Source organism: Strix uralensis, chromosome 1 (genome assembly GCF_047716275.1).
Source record: "Strix uralensis isolate ZFMK-TIS-50842 chromosome 1, bStrUra1, whole genome shotgun sequence".
Classification (NCBI taxonomy): Eukaryota; Metazoa; Chordata; class Aves; order Strigiformes; family Strigidae; genus Strix; species Strix uralensis.
The window spans coordinates 51143215-51159964 of NC_133972.1; the positions used below are offsets into that span (position 1 = coordinate 51143215).

General features: G+C 36.8%; 1 protein-coding gene across 7 annotated transcripts in view; it reads left to right on the top strand.

The window, feature by feature from the left end:
- MLLT10 (MLLT10 histone lysine methyltransferase DOT1L cofactor) overlaps positions 1-16750 on the top strand; it is a 131973-nt gene that overhangs the window by 82698 nt on the left and 32525 nt on the right. For all 7 annotated transcript variants that reach the window (XM_074865919.1, XM_074865868.1, XM_074865879.1 and 4 more), the window contains one exon: positions 11658-11836. In XM_074865919.1, coding sequence (XP_074722020.1) covers positions 11658-11836 — 179 coding nt within the window. The remainder of the gene's footprint in view (positions 1-11657; positions 11837-16750) is intronic.

Sequence of the window (16750 nt, forward strand, 5' to 3'; positions counted from 1 at the left end):
GTAGGTAAAAGGCAAGGATTTTTTTAATGACTTCTAAATTAGTTTTGTAATATTCTAGTATCGATGTCAAAAGTTTAAATTGTCTTTGTTGTTAATTCGTTTTTTTGGAATCCTGACGTGCAGAAGAGCCTGACAGTTAAAAAATGGCTTATGACAGCAGTCTTTAGTAGCTGCCAATTGTGGGGAGATAAAGAAGAGAAAAATAAAGCATAAAAGACAGTCACCCTGTTGGAACATGAACAGTTATTACAGTCAGACGTCAGAGGCTGATGCAGGTAGAAAATTCACCCATGGAAGTATGACAGAGGTGTTTGCCACACTCTCATCTGAAAAATCATTCATTCAATCCTCTTGTCAAACCAGACATGTAAGCTGAGGGCTTTGTTCATATGTAGTGTGCAAGAAAAAACTAGTAAATTGAAACTAAAAGAATTTTGTAGTCATGAGATCATTATCCTAAGTACGAATGAATTGGTGGCATAAGTGGAAGAGGTGGATCATCTGCATGACTGCCATCACTCTGCAACTGGGCATAGAAGTGTTGTGTTGCTGGGGAGGCTGAGTTACAGAGACTTCTAGCTACCCAGCAGAGGATGTGAGTGTATTCTGGCACTTCATGGTTAGATATCAATATTCTCCAAAAACTCCAACCCTTGAAGAAAAGAAAGTTCATGTGAGCATCTCCTTTGGTGTGTATTAGTTGGACGTTCTTTCTTTCTATATATTTGAGATGTTCTTCCACTGAGCTCCCTAAAGTCCAGGAGACACAACTGTTTTCTGTTAAACTTCTTGATTGTTTGAGTTAGTCTCAATCTATCAGTGAAGCAAAAAAGATCCCTTGTGATTTAAAATTAGCAAGGCAACTTCAGTTTAAGTTTCTAAATCTGTTGCGGACAATGAAATTAAAATCAGTCTTTTGTTGGGAAGACTGGTTGTTGCTGGAAGGTATTTGAATTTTTGTTTGTAATAGTAGCTTTAGAATGCAGCTGATTGGCGTATGCTTGGATGTTTTTCTCATACTCCACATTTAAAAGCTAACTAACAGTGATAAAAGAAATATAAGTAAAAAAATATAGTGGATAGAAATAAATCCATTTTACAATTTGAGCTACTGTAAATGATCAGAGCTCTAATACAAGAAAGATGTATTCAGGTATGTTATTGTTCACTGAAATTCCTGTCTATACATATTCTTTTGTGCGTCTGTTAAACATGATCTTAACATGAAGCCCTTTTTCTTCTAACTCAAAAGCTTTCTCGAAGTTGATGAATACCATACATAATGGTAAGTTATATTAGAATCTTTTTCAGCGGTTCATTTATCACAAAGGGTAGCCTTTTGTGGAAAAGCCTGATTGAAGGTCTGCATATTCTATGGATTGGGTGAAATACAGGTCTGCAGTGAGTCAATTGTTCAGTACTTGAGTGAAAACTTTGTAGATTGTCTGCAGGAGCCTGATAGGTCAATAGTTCCTCAGTTCTCTTTTTATGATCTTTTTGTATGTGCGCAGTAAAATGATAACAGTTTTATTCCAGTTCTGAGATTCTTTTCTTTAATTTTGTGAATAGTGTGTGTTTCTAGTTCTTCTTCTGTGCTCCATTCATGGGTGTGTTATAGTGGTGTCTACCTTGGGCATTCTCCCACTTGCCTTCCTGACTACTTAAATTACTACAAGTAATGCATGTGAAGGTAGCCTTGTTTTGTCCATTCTTTGTTCTGACAGCCTGATGCTGCCCATTTGTGTCACTGATAACAGTACTATCAGTTTCAGAGGGAGCAATGTTGAATCTTTAATGTATCTAATTGCTGTTTCCCTTTAGTATTCTGTATTGGCTTTGTACCCTTAGTTCTGTATTCACTCGTAGCAGTGGAAATGAAATATATCTTATTAAATTAGAACTTGGCTTTCTTTTTCAAGGCTTTTGTTCATTTGTAGGAAACAATCACAGCTATATTCACAGGTTACTGAAAGATTTAGGAGGGAGTATTTACAGTTAAAACCCTCTCATGAGACTAGTTTTGAAGATGATCGAGTTTATTTCTCAATGTGATATTTAATTGGTGTCAGGTGATCTGTTAAAAATTGGAATTTTTTGATCCATTGGTGTCAGCCAAATAGAATGATTTTCTTATTGCTGTATGTGTATGTGGGAAGAGCAGTGCTGTATGCATTGCAAATTGTATTGACTTAGAGTTCAGCATATGCAAAAGAATGTAAATGTTTAAACTTTGCACGGTGAAGTTCTTTGCATTTTAAGCTAGCAGTTTTATAGGACTTCCGTTTTTCACGCTGTTGGAGCCGTGAATTACATCTGTTAGGCAGATGTCTACAGTGGTGGGTCTCTTAAAAAAAATTAATATTACATTAAATTTATATTTCATAGTCTACATGTGATGAGAAGTATTGACATTTCTCTAGATTTGCTTTGCTTTAGTAAAATAGGTTTAGCTTTTTTCCTTTTGATATAGGGTTTCCCTCTCACTCTCCCAGGTATACAGTGCTCTGAACCAGCTTTGAGATGAAGGAAAGCAAGCTCACCATTTTTCTGAACAAAAATAAAACATCTGAAGGGTATCTGACAAAGTGTGCTGAATTTGGACTTGGTGAGTTTCTGCTGTTTTATAAGCAGAGCCTTTTTGCTGTTTAATGTTGAAGAGGTATAGGTTCACGACAGAGTACGGAATAGAAATTAATGGAACATCATTTGTGATGACTTCTTTCCACATTGCTTTTTTTTTTAAAAACAAAACCCACCTAATTGTGTATTCCTAACTCTAGCATAGAAGTTGGAAGTGCATAGAGGAAAGTGGTTACTTAATGTTGTATACTTTCTTGTCAAGCAATAATAATGCTTTGTATGACTAATTATTGTGGGGGCAGCGTAATGTTCTAAAACAAACATGTAGGTAACAGTGTTTGGACAGGATTTATCATGTAATCTACCTTGGGGGTGGGGTGGCGGGGGGATGTGTGTGTGTGTGTTTTTATCTACCTTCCCATGTTTCTCTAAGTAAGATTGGTTACTTTTTCACCCCCAGTCTTGCAGGGGTTTTTCTGTGTACTCTTGTTTTGGCAGAAATATATATATGAGTGAAATCAATGAGGGTAGGTAGAAACTTTGATAATACGAACAGCAAGGAAAGATCTTGCCATGTGTGTATAGGATGAAAAGAAAGTATTCAAACTTAAGATAAATATTTAAATATGGGAAGATCATTTACTCCCACGGCATATTCAGATTATGAGTTGGATAGTGCTGAGGACTCTAAGAGTCATTGTCTGTAAGAGTTTTGATGGAAACAGTATATCAGGAGCTTGTTTTTTCATTGCACTGAGTTTAAATTGGCTGCACATCAGCAAGAAACTACCAAAAAGAAAAAACTGGGAGTTTTGGTTTGAGTGGAGACAAATAAAAGTTTGGAGTAGAGAGGTTCGTTTGATAGTTATGCTAATATAAAGGTGATGGTCAAAGCCTGTCAGTTGAATTTGGTGCTGACAAAATGTAAAGGAGGAAAGATGATAGCTAAAGTCTTGAACACAGTTGAAAGAGTCAGTTTAAAAAGAAGACTAGAAAATGGAGTCTTTCAAGCTGTACCTTTCCATAAGGATACCTGTCTTAATAGACAGGAGACAAGCCACTTCAAGGCAGAAGTGACACACTGCAGTTTTGCCAATAAGAGAATTACTCAGCATTCTGTTTCTCAGTTTCATGGTCAACTTCTTACATTTTTCATGCTTTTTTAAAAACTTATTTTAAAAAACCTGAAAAACTGCATTTGGGTGATGTAAAGTTTTCACTGCTATTCGCTGTGTGATAACTTTCTGCTTTGTCCTTCCCAGTCTCACTCTGGACCTTACAGTCAAATTTTTTGACCCGACCTTGAAGTCTCATCTCTTCTGCATCATTTTTATGGGCCTACCACTGGAAAGCAGGAGGAGGGGGTACAGACATACATATCTATTGGGGATTTTAGTGCATACTTTAAAAAAAGACTATGGGTAGTGGTGACCTGAATGTTATTTGATGTTAGAGCTAGCTGTAAATTGTAATGGTTGGTTGCAGCCTTTTTGTGGCTACTTTTGTTCTCGTTCAGTGTTCTGTCTGTTTTATTTCTTACTCCTGTTCCTGTTTTCAGGTCTCTGTTTTTGCTTGTTCCATCTTATGCTAGTTTGTGAGTTGCAGTGAGGAGAGTCGTAGCACAGAACAGATATGCATTGTGTCAGTCCTAGCACTATGGTTGGCTTTAGAAGACAGCACATTTCCAAAGAAACTTTTCAGTTCTGTAGTGTTAGCCTCCGCATCAATGCAGGCAAAATTTAGTATATATGGTATGATTTTTTTTTTTTTTTTACAAGGTAACCTAACCTAGACAGAATCTGTACAGAATGAGTTAGAAGTTTTGAATCTAGCCCAACTTGGGCAGACTTTTACAGTGTTGATAAAAAGGCATCTGCCTGTATTGAACCATGGAGACAGTAGTACTCAGCTAAACCAATTTAAAAAAAGGAAAAACAAAAGAAGGGGAAATTAAAAAGTCATCCTGAAATAGTTCCTTTATGCATATTTTTTCAGAGTATTGAATAATGAAGTGTTATTGTCCAGTTGTCAAATAGTACAACCTCAAGTATAACTACCTGTCCATGAGTTTCTAGAATACTGCTTTAAAGCTTTAGTTGTTGCTAATGACAGCTATGTGTAATCTTTCAGCAGTTCAAGCAACAGCTGTTCCCCACCACCAGAAATAACTAATCACAACAGAATTGCTGTTGTTATTTGTTAGCCTCTCTAATGGCCTACTCTTTGAAAATTCCAGCTCAGTCAAGCATCCTGCAGCATGCCTTCAAAGATACCAGCTTCAGATCACCAGAATCCAAAAGAGAGAACTTTTGAAGTAGAAACTCCTTTAAAAGGCTTGATGATGTTAGCTGTGAAAAGGAATCTAGTGCTTCTGGTGACTCACCATTTCAGCACTGAGATAGATTGCTGTCAGAGTGGTTTGAAGCTGTGGTAGGTTTTCAGAGATCTTAAACACATGAAGTTCTCCCTGGAAACCATTAAGATACATAGGTCGCAAGTGTTACACTTCTACTACAGGAATACTTGTTTAGTGAGCCTAAAACTACTTTGGTTTTAGTATGTTATATTAAAGTAACTTAGGCTTGTATGTCTTGGCTCACCATGACAAAAGTGAATGTCTAAATAAAAGTTAAGATACTTATTTATCAATTGTTCTTCCATGTCTGTATAACTTTTTCTTCTTGCAAAGATCTTTCTGTGCTGTGATACACTTGAACTACAGGTCTTTCCTGTGGTTCTGAGCATATGTGTCTCACATGATCATGAAGCTCTTTATCTTATTGCTCTTATTCTAGAAGAGTACTTCAAAACTTCTTGAATCAGACTAGCATAAGCATGAAATTCTTTGTGTCTTATTTCATAAAGCTGAGTTAATTTTATATGTATATATATGTGAACATTAAGCAGGCAGCATCTCAAAGCATCTCAGAGATTTATTGTGGGAAATTGGAGCATCTGGAGGAAACAAATGAAACGAGGTTTGTTCCTATGTCATCCCTGTCTTCCACTCCCACCCCTCCAAAAAAAAAGACTGCACAGTTTAACTGGGGTATAACTTTGCAGTGCGACGTGGTAAGAAAAGTTACAACTGTTCAGAAAGGATTGGAAGAAAATCATTGGGGCAGGGTTGGAAGCAAATTTGAGGCTAATAATTACAAAGACTGTTCTTCAGGCTCAAAATCCATACATTATAGACTTCTAGAGACTGGGAGAATATTGAGGAAGGTATGACTTCATGCTTGCCCTTTTATTGTTTTTTTAACTTGTGCAGTTGCTGTTGGTCACTGTTAGAGATGGATATGCTGGGCTAGAAAAATGATAACAGTTCTCCCTGTGTTCATAGTCCAGCATGTCATTCATTCATCTCCTCATGTCATGTTCAAACCTCTCCTCTCAGCAAATTCACCTTGGCTGGGCTATGAAAAATGTGGTTTTGAGCCCTTCTGCAGTGGAGGGCTGTAGTGTAAGACATGGTGCAGCTTGGATTAATTCGAAGTAGGAGCAGAGACACTGCACAGGGAAGCTGTAACCTTTCTGGCAGTGGTTTAGGCAGTTTTGAAATCTTGTACTTAAAAGCCTACCTGTGGAAAAAAAAGTCTAATTGAGGACTGTATACTGAGTGAGCTCGGTTTAAGCAACTTGTGTTGTTTCATGTTGGCTGGTATGTGTATTCCTCCCTGTTACAATTAATTGAAGAGTGAGTTCTGTAACACTGCTGACATGTGTGGTCTTTAATGAATGTGGGATCAAGTTAAAAATAATGTTTGCTATAGCAGGTGGGACTAGCTGAACAGAGGAGTAGACCATTTTGATAGCTACATGGATCAGTTCTGATCCTTCACCCCCCACCCTGTTATTGAATACATTTCTGAATGACTGTAGATAGCTGTACAGTCAGGGTCATGAACATAGGAATGGGAGTAGGCAGAAGAGATTGACTAAAGATCTTTTGCTAGCTGAGCTGTCAAGGATATGGGGTTAATTTTAATGGAGTCTGATAGCAGATGAGGTCTTTGCTGTATATGAAAATGTGATATGACCTTGTTCTTAGATCATTGATTCATCATATATGTGACATTGCTGTGCCGAATTGTGTTCCTCAGTTGCATGAAGGTTCTTGTCAAGTATTTTGGTCTTTGACTATAAATCTGATCTATAGAGTATTTTCAAATAATTATGGCAGTCTGCCTTCTGTCAATAGATATGAAACTTAGAACAGTTGGTCCATTTTGAAAACGCGTGTTACCTGTATTTTGTATCTTCCCTCCTCCTCTCCACCCCCAGTGGTGTGTATTTGTTGGATACTTTCAGTCTGGGAGTTTTTTTTTCCTCCTTCTACCTCATCATGGAGAGGACACAGAATGCCCTTCATGAAAGGAGAGCATTGACTGTTGATCTGTGACAGAGGCTGCTGTGCCTGTATTAAAAAAAACCAACCCTCAGACACTGAAAGGGAGGGAAATGCTGGCTTGTTATCAGGCTTCAGATCAGTAACTGTCACTTCCGTGCATTTCTAGAACTGTTACTGCAGAATCTTGTAGAAACCTATCTGAAAGTGAACTCTACCACTTTGTTCATCAGCGGCAGGAAAACAGCTTGATTAGTTGATTCTTAGATTGATTCAGATTCCTTCATGAAGGAAACAGGTTGGCCCTAGCATCCAAGCTATAGTTTCATTATCTCAGATGAATTGAAATGAAATATTGTTGCCAGCTTGGCAGTTTGAAACATAATTTACTTTCTTCTCTTTTTAGACAACTGTGTCACAATGACCTGTTTTTGTTTGCTTGTGTTTATCATTAGATTCACTTTATCTTGTGCCCATATTACGAAGTAACAAATAGTGGGATATTTCTTCCACTGTTAACATTGTGTGGGAATGGAACATGTTCTTTCTTGTGTAATTAAACTTAAAAGATTTTTCTGCACGTTTAGTTGCTAATTAATGGACTGCTTCATTGAAGGCATTTTTTCATTTTTCTCTGTATAAAAAGTTGTCATGGTTTTAGGGGAGACTTTCTGAGATCATCGCAGGAAGTGAAGGTACTGACAATGCTTTATATAGCTTTAGTTTTATGAAGAAGTTCTTATAACTCAAAATTTCCTTTTGTTTCTGTGAATCATACTACAAGTTCCTTTGAGGTGGTTGCCCCTGATCTGTCTGTCCTCCCCCAAGTAGGAAGGTTCTGTAGTTCTGTGCAACTTCTGTGGGATTGCAAGTTTACATTTAAAAAAACCCCTCTTTGACCACATTCTGCTTATTCCTTAAGTTTGGGCAGAACGCTACGATCAGCAACCTGTGACAGCCCAAATAACTTCCTCTATTCACAACTGTTGCAAGAGTTTCAAGTTACTGACTTGAAAATACAGCTTTATAGGTAGGGAGAACAATTTCCTAGCTTCCTAAGGAAGGGTCTACATGTTGTCTCTCTTGACTTTGGCCCACAGTAAGCTTTGAGCCTGTTGTCCAATTTCGAGCAAACTTGGTAAAGGAGTCTAAAATACGTAGGTTCCTGTAATAGAGATGGACAGAGTTTGGCTACAAGAGTAACCACAGCCTGGTTTTGTCTCTTGCTGAACTAGGCAATCACCAGCATAGGAAGGGAGTGTAAGGGAGCTGGATAACGTAGCGGGCTGTAGGACTAGAAAATAAAAAGAACTGAGGATTTCGTAGCTAGATACGGAAGTTGTGGTGGGAAAGCTTAGTGCATTGATGTCACCTATGAGGTGCAACACTGTTGAAAGCCAGGATTTAATCTGTTTTGTTAATTCTTCTGCTCATGGAACTACTTATTTTTGAGTTTTTGAATAACATCATGAAAATTGTTCTGTGTGCCACTTGGTATATATTGCTGCACAGCTAGTTCTGACTTGAGGCTACTTTGTTTTTCACTGTTCTTGAAGTTCTTTTCTTTCCTCTATTATCTATTTTGTCATTGATTGTCAGCAAAAAGAATACAGTTTTTTCTGATCTGCATAATCTGATGTGTTCCCTGCTCTATAGTACTACCCTTCTGTGCTAAGCAGGCAGTTATTTGTTGTCCAGAGAAGCTTTTTTTTTATTTGCCTTTTTGTTGAGCCTTTCACTCCAGCAATGCAGCCTATATGTGCATTTTATCTGTTAGAACCCGAAACCATGTTCTGCAGCTGCATTAGTGTTGTTACGCACAGTCAGCCTTTACCTGAACAATGTTACATGTTCATTTCTACCTGCAGTTGAAGAACTGTGTTGTTTAAAATGCTGAAGATTGTATTTAACCATGCTGTTTATGCCTCTGGCAAATTACACAATGCCGTTCATCACAAGCTATAGCTATTTGACTTTTCAGTAATATGGGAAGGACTTAAAGGTGGTTCGTTTGTTTTAAACATTAATGTGGTTTATAGTGATTTGTTTGGCTTTCATTATTATTCCTTCCTGATCCAGAAAGTGATTTATTCTCCCCAAACCCCAAAATGACAACTTGATATCTTTGAGACATTTTAAATATGTACTTTCTTGGCTTTCTAATATGATGTGCACATAGTTTTTATACAGGTATTTTTGAAACAGTGTGAAAATTAAGGATTTATTCGTATGTTCAGCATACAGTTCTTACTCAAGTGCTTGCATGGAGTAATATCTTGGTTGCATGACTAGTTCCAGAAGGTGCATGTACTTCATGTATCAAGTAAGGAGTTGCTAAATGGAAATACTTAGCCCAAACAGAGTGTGCAGATAGGTCATATTTGTCCTGTATTTTGCAACAGCAACACATAGCGTGTGTTTTTGATACTACTACTATTACTACTGCTAGCAACAAATAGCAGCTTACCTCATTCCACCAGCAAACTAGTGTACTGCTTGTCTTTCTTTTGAAATAGTTTTATGCCCATGATTTTATAACTACCTGCTTGTATTCCAGAATTTTATTTTTTAAGAGGAAGAATAAACCTTATCATTAAAATAGAAGCAGCAAAATCTCTGCAGTTATTAAATATGTAAGAGTTTGAAAAATTAAGAAAAAAATCTACAATAGCTTTAAAATTTTGGAGTTTTACCTTTTTGGCAAAATTTATTTCTTTTTTACTATTTGACTCTCACCAAAAATTTTGTTTTCTCCACTCGTTATCATTGATGTTTTATGAGAGTGAATAGCATATATGGTGATGAGTTCTTACGATTTAGTCATAAGTGTTGTGATATTTCATTATTTTTACCCTTAAAATTCACAGTTCCTGGAGCCAGATAATTGCATGAGAGTCTCATATTTTTCAAGAATTTTTGTATGTTTAATTGATTTAATGCATTCAAAATACAAAGGGTCAAAAACCTCATCCTCTTTATTAATTTGAAAACTCTGATTGAAAGCAGATTTTAAAAAATCTTTTGAGGACCTGGGGTATATTTCAGTTTTTGTGGTTATAATTATATTGCATTTACAAGTAGACTCAGTAGCAAGGCTGTTTGTTAATCATGTTAATTTTGGTGGTGTATAGGGACAAATCTAGAGCAGCAACCATGTAATTTACTGTCTAGTTAGATGAGGCAGATATAATTGGAGAAAAAGTATTCACGTATCTTAAATGCTAGTAATGCTATAACTGTAGATTTTTGGGATGGTGGCCAAAAAAAAGGAGGGGAAGATGACCCAGGAAGGTGTGCTAAATGGAAAAAGATACGAAGGTCAGTAGGAAAGCGGAGCAGGTATGGCATTGCGCTATGATGAAGAGACTGGGGAGATGATGACAAGAAGTCACTAACCTTGGTTAGGGAGGAAAAAAGTGTTGTTGGAATGTGTCTTCAGCTGTTTTTTTGTATCTTCTTTCTTTACTGGGTCTGGCTGGTTTTTTCTTCCATTTTTCTTGACAGTTAAGAGAGGCAGGGAATTTAAGATACGTCGGTGTTTGCATATTATGTGTGGGTTTGGATAACATTAGTCTCCCTTGACTGCCGGTGTTCAGAGGGATTGCTGGGTGGCGAGTGGTGTTTTAACATTGCGTATCTTCTTACTGTCACTGCCTTCTTCAAATCATTATTTGTATGAGTGACAACCTAGCTCCACTCTTTGCCTTCTAACTGGCATTTCAGTTCTGTTGCTTTTTTTGATCTAACCATGTTCATTCTACTTCTGTTTACTCCCTGTGGCACTCTTCCTCTAACTGCAGTTCAGTGCTACCATGCTTGATATTCCTTGGCCAGCTGACAGCTCACTTATCTAATGCACGTGGAGCCTAACAGTTTCATAGACAGGTACTACTTCTTGTCCTGGGCTTCTGGTCAGTAGGGTTTTTTCCCAACCTATATAATGAACTTTCCCCTGCATGTAGATGAACAGAAGTAATGGCTTCACAGAGGGGTATGAACTCTTCCTATTTAAATTGCTAACATACAAGTCTGACTAATGTTAACATGTTTAGTCATTTACTTGTTGGCTGATCTAGCAGAAATGTTAGTCAAGCATTCGTAGATCATGGATGGAGTTTTAGTTTGTGAATAAACGAAATACCACCAGTTTTACCAGCAAATCTGAGTACTTTGTCCTCAGACTTGCTGTCAGTATTTTTCTGAAAATACACAAGCAATCCTTAGTTGCCAAAATTACAGTTTTGAACAAATGTATGTTTAGAAACATTTTACTTTAAAGTTAAAAAGTATTTTTCCATTTGTATTGTGTATGTTCAGTTATATAGCCCAATACTTCATTCTTTATCTACTTAATGTTTACAGTAATTCACTGAAAGCACAAACTCTGATAGCAGACTCAGTTGAAGGCAGGTATTTTAGCCAAAAATTCTGCTACTGTTAATATTTGAGCAGTTTGTAATGCACATAAATATTTGATTTATCACACATGTTTTACAAAAACTTAGAACTGAATCAATCTGTGTTCCCTGAACTGTAGAATGTCAAATGACGAGAGCACTTATATCAATCAGCATGGTTAGAATTTCAACACAGGAGCTTTCTGCGTTACGTATTAAGTGATCTTGTTTGTCTTGATTAATTTTCTACTGTATATTTACATGGCTACTAGAAAACAGAGGGAGTAGGAGAGAGAGAGATGCATGTAATTGTTTTTGTAATTTTTTTTCAGGTATTTTTAGCAGCAATGATGTAGCAGTATCATTTCCAAATGCAGTATCTGGCTCAGGATCTAGCACTCCCGTTTCCAGTTCTCATTTACCTCAGCAGGCTTCAGGCCACTTGCAGCAAGTGGGAGCTCTGTCACCTTCAACTGCGCCTTCTCTAACTACTGTTGTTGCTGCAACTCAGGTAAACTATCACAAGATAGCAAACCATGTTACTGACCTGCTTATTTTCAATGTTAAAAGAAACAATAATTTGTTTGGAAAATAGGTTAATAAACATTGCATTTATTGTGAAAATGTTATAGTGGCTAGAAGTTCCCCATAATATTACATAGTCCCATCTTTGTAAAGCACATAGATTTTTTAAAATGGTCTGTGGAAGTGTGTAATAATAGTGACTATATTATGACTAGTAGCATAATGCTGATTATAATTCATCAGTGCTCTAACATCTGTTATCAGAACAATGCTTTAAGAAAGGATTTAAAAGAGGAAAACAAAGTTTTGCATGTTTCATGAAAAATGCTGGTATCAGTTACAGAACAGAGGGGTTTATGTGGGAGATTTGACAAATGGACAGCTAAGGCTAGCCCTGGCAAAGAGGTGGCCAAGGCTGACATCTTCATAGCAAATGAAAGTTTTATATAACATATATGCTATACTTTTGTATTTGAAAGGTCATATGAATGAAGATACGTAGTTCATGTTTGATGGTGAAGGGATAAGGGAGGCACTGGAGGAGTGCAGAAGGGTGACATAGTCAAAGTAATGAACCAGAAAAAATGTCTTCATGGTAGTGTTTTGTATGAATTTAAGTTGAGCAAGATTGCATTTATCAAGGTAATTGAGTACGAGGTTATAGTTGTAGAGAGCCACCACGATTAGAGAATAAATATGAAGGAATATTGTACTGGGCGTGATGTTTTTATACTTCATGTTTCTTGTATTTTAAGTTTTCTGATGGGAAACTGTTTTACAATGAATATATCAAATATATTTTTTTGGTGAGCGTATAAACAATCAACTTTTATAGCGTCTACACTGATTTAAGATAGTGGATATAAACCTGAAGAGTTAAAATCAAGCTTAATACGTACATGCTTACGTGTGTGTACATGCACACGTGTGTGTGTGTGTATAGTACATATGTAGCAGAAATACTATGTGCAGGCCAACACAGAATACATTTCAGTATCAAATAACGTTTTGTTGTTATAGGTGGCAGTTTGTATTTTTACGTAATTCTTCTGGACTGGTTTCCTAAAGAAATAAGACTTGCATTATGCCAGTGTGTCTGTGTGACAGCTGTCTTGTAGCTTTGGAACTTGTTGGCCAGTTCACCATTGGGTGACATCTCTGTTGCACAGATTGATAGAAACTGTTTTAAAGAAATGAATTAAATATAAGATGCTTTGGGGAAGATCAAATATAGATTTTGTGAGGGGAAATCACAATCAATTGGAGTTAGTTCTTTTTTTTCTTTTTTTTAAAAAAAAAAATAACCCCGGCAACTCCTAAAGAGTATGACACACTGAAGACACTTAAATTGAGTGGTCTGGAGATATGGGGAAAGTTTGTGTCATAGTAGCAGATTAAAAGATTTTTAAAAACCCAAACGAGTAGATGCTCAGTTTTCACAGTGGAGTCTTGGAAAGATCAGCCTTATGGCCTTTTGTACAGCTCAGCATATTCTGAAATGATCTAGAAAAAGGAAGAGGAACAGAAGCCAAGTTTGCTGATTATGCTAGGTTATGCAATGAGCTATTATGAAGATCAGCTGTCACAAACTGCTGAAAGACCTCACCAGCCTGTGTTGACAAGGTGGTAAGAGGGCAAATGAAGTAAGTGTTAAAGGGAAAAGGCAGTTTCAATTCAAAACAGATACAGCAGATATCAAAAGAGGTACAGGAGCCATGGTAGTGAGCAATGGCAAGGAACAACATCTTTGTAAGGAATGAGTAAATAGTGTGGGACTCTTGGCCTGAAAAAGAGACACAGATGGGGCAAGACAAAGGTCTGTGAAATCACAAATGACATGGAAAAGTTAAATAAGCAAGAACTGTCCATTATCACTTCTATTTGTTAAACTCTGTCAGAGGATAAAGGGATTCAAAAAGCAATGGGACAGAGCCCATATTTAGCAGGTAGGAACAAAAATACCATAGTATTTTTCCTCATGTTGTCCCAAAAAGGTGAAGTATACCCTAGGAGATGCACTTTCTCTTAGTGTTTAGCTGAACTAGAGAGCCCTCCATAGGTTAAGCGCTTAAAATTCGTGTCCTTTCTTTGTTTTTTGGGAGATGTGTTGGGGGTTCTTTTTGTGGTGGTTTAGGGTTTTTTCTTCCTTTTTTTTCTCTTTCTTTTTTCTTTCTCCATGCCCCCCAGCATGGATCTTACCTCAGTGCCTAGATTTACTTGTCAGGATCTTACTCACAGGTGGTACCATTTAAAGAGTCTTTTGGTTCTGAACTATAAAGGGAGGTTCAAGTGGTGAGGTTTGGTTGACAGCCTTAAAAGGGAACTCCTGTGTTTGCACAGAGAATTAGAAAGTCCTATGCTGCTTCAGTGGTTCTAGGGCAACACTTTGGTAACGAGTGTCTGCCATCTGGAAATTGGTAAAGACATAGTCTTTGTTTTTTTTCTTGTATCTGTGGTGTCAATGCATAAATTTGAACTTGGTCCTTCCATCACCTGAACCATTATACAGGCATTAATATTTCAACCAAACATCATGCTTCAGATAAGCTGTGTAGCATGACATGTCTCTAAGTTATGTTCTACAACGAAGTCACCTATATTTATTGTCCCAATCTTTTTTTCCTTCTGTATTCCCTGCCTTTGCTATTTGCAGTTATACTGGCACTTTTCCTTTTTGTCTGGCATCCAGCAACATCCAAACATCCAACAGGTAGGCAGTGGAAATTTCCAGTTGAGGCTACATTGCTTTGTCACCTTTCTGGGGTGTGGTGGTTTTCTGTTTTTTGTTTTTTTTTTTTTTTTTTGTTTTGTTTTGTTTCGGTGGTTTGTTTTGTTTTTGTTTTTAACCTGCTGATTTATCAGTTTTGAGAGAAACTTCCTACAAAGAAGCTGTAGTGGTAAGAGGTGAACAGTTAGCTGGCTTTAAGGTTCATGGACACAGTTCTTCCTCATTCATGGCAAAAATGAGTTTACAGAGTAATGTATGTAGATGGATGTCTATTATTAGTCTATTTAGTAGATGGATTTGTGAATTTGAAAATACTAGGTGCTTTGATGTCCTGATTGAGCTTTAGGATTCTGTTATTGCACCAGGCAGATTAAATGCTTTTTCCTAACTTTCCAGACTTGAAAATACCAAGCAGGTCTCCCTGCTGGAAGTGTCTTTTGATTCACACTAAGTTGTGACAATTACCTGTAACGTGCCTTTGTTTTTCCTGAGCTCTGGGAGTCTTTTTCAGTTTCAGTTCATGAGGTCCTTACTAGTGTTTGAAGAGACTCAGTCAAGAAAGCCTATTTTACCATGACAGTTGTTCTCTGGTTCAAGAGAACCTTTTTTTTTTTTTCCCATGCAGTTATTATAAATGACTGATTATACTTCAAGGGTTAGGGTTAACCTACTTAGTTCTGCAAACTTTCATCAGAGTGCTGTGTCTGCTTACTGGGCTCTTGTGGATGTATTCTCAGTATTTACTCACCACTTGACCATGAAAGTTTCAAATATTGGTGTGCTAATATATTTTTTGTGTAGTGTTCTAATTAAAAAAAAAATCAACCAAGATCCTAGGTGTACATTACAATGGCTGTAAGGTAAGCCTGTGCCTCTGTAGCAGATAAAAAGTAATAGTTAAAAAAGTAGGTTTTATTTAAACTCTTAGTTAAGAGAGCAAGTATGACCAGACCTTGCTTGCTCAGCTATTTAGTCAGGATGGCAGACATGCAATTGGAATAGTACTAAAGATTGGAATAGCCCCAAAGATGTGCTGCTAAGGTGTACTTCTCTTAAGATTTCAGCTGTTAAGTTTTCTTAGATTTCTGTTGGGCATTTTTAAATATGATTTTTGGGGACATCATAAATTTGTCAATTTTTGATGAATTTTTTCATCTTTGTTTTTTTTTTTTTTAAAAAAAAAGCAAGAGTGTTAAGAAATCCCAAAGAGGTCTTGGAAAAAAAAGTTTCCGTAGAATTAGTCTCAAAATTGGCTGAACTATTTTGATTAGGCAGTTATGGTAGACATCTAATACAGAAAAGTTTGTTCATATTATTAAGAAAACTTGCAAGCAATTAAAAGCAACTGTCCTAAAATGAGAAAATTAGATAATACTAACTGTGCCTTTGTTATTTTAATAACTACTGCACCCATATAAAACTTAAGTGATTAAAACCCCCAAGTGCTGCTTTTTCCTTCAACAACAAAACAACACTGATTTTAAAGATTTAAAATAAAACCCAAACTTGAAAATCCTGGATTTGGATTCTTTCATTCTATTGTCTAGTATGATAGTTCCCATACTGTGGTTTTTCTTTTTAAGACAAAATCACAGTATGGGCCATGTTGCTACACCTCTTCTTTTGTGTCTTATTTTCTTCTCTCATGCCACTCATAATTTTTATTCCAATCTAATAAATCCAGAAGAGATTATTAGCTTGTGTTCCATGCTGTGCCATAACTGAATTTAAATGCTGGTGTTCCTCACCAGGTGGGAAATCAGTGGTCTAGTAAAAATGCCACTTGCTGGAAATGCAGATTTTTTTTTTGCATCCTGTTACTCTCTTTTTATGTCTTGGGTATAGCCTCGGATAGGTTACACTGCTTAACTCAGTGAGGCTTTATTAGCATAACAATGCCTTTAACAATTGCAAGAAGAAAGGGATACAGGAGAAGAAGGTATGGCCCACACAAATATTTGCTCCTTGTTTTCTGTGAACTGATCCTCTTGACATGTTTGTTGGTAGTGCCTGTTTTGCATGTAACAGTAAATTACTATATCCCAAACTACTGTCTTTTCTCTCAGAAGCATGTCTTTAACTTTTTCATGAATATTAATGTGTGCTCTGTTGTTGAGAAAAATCACTTTCTTGCATTTGGATTTTGAATATTGTCTTAATTTTTCCGTTAAG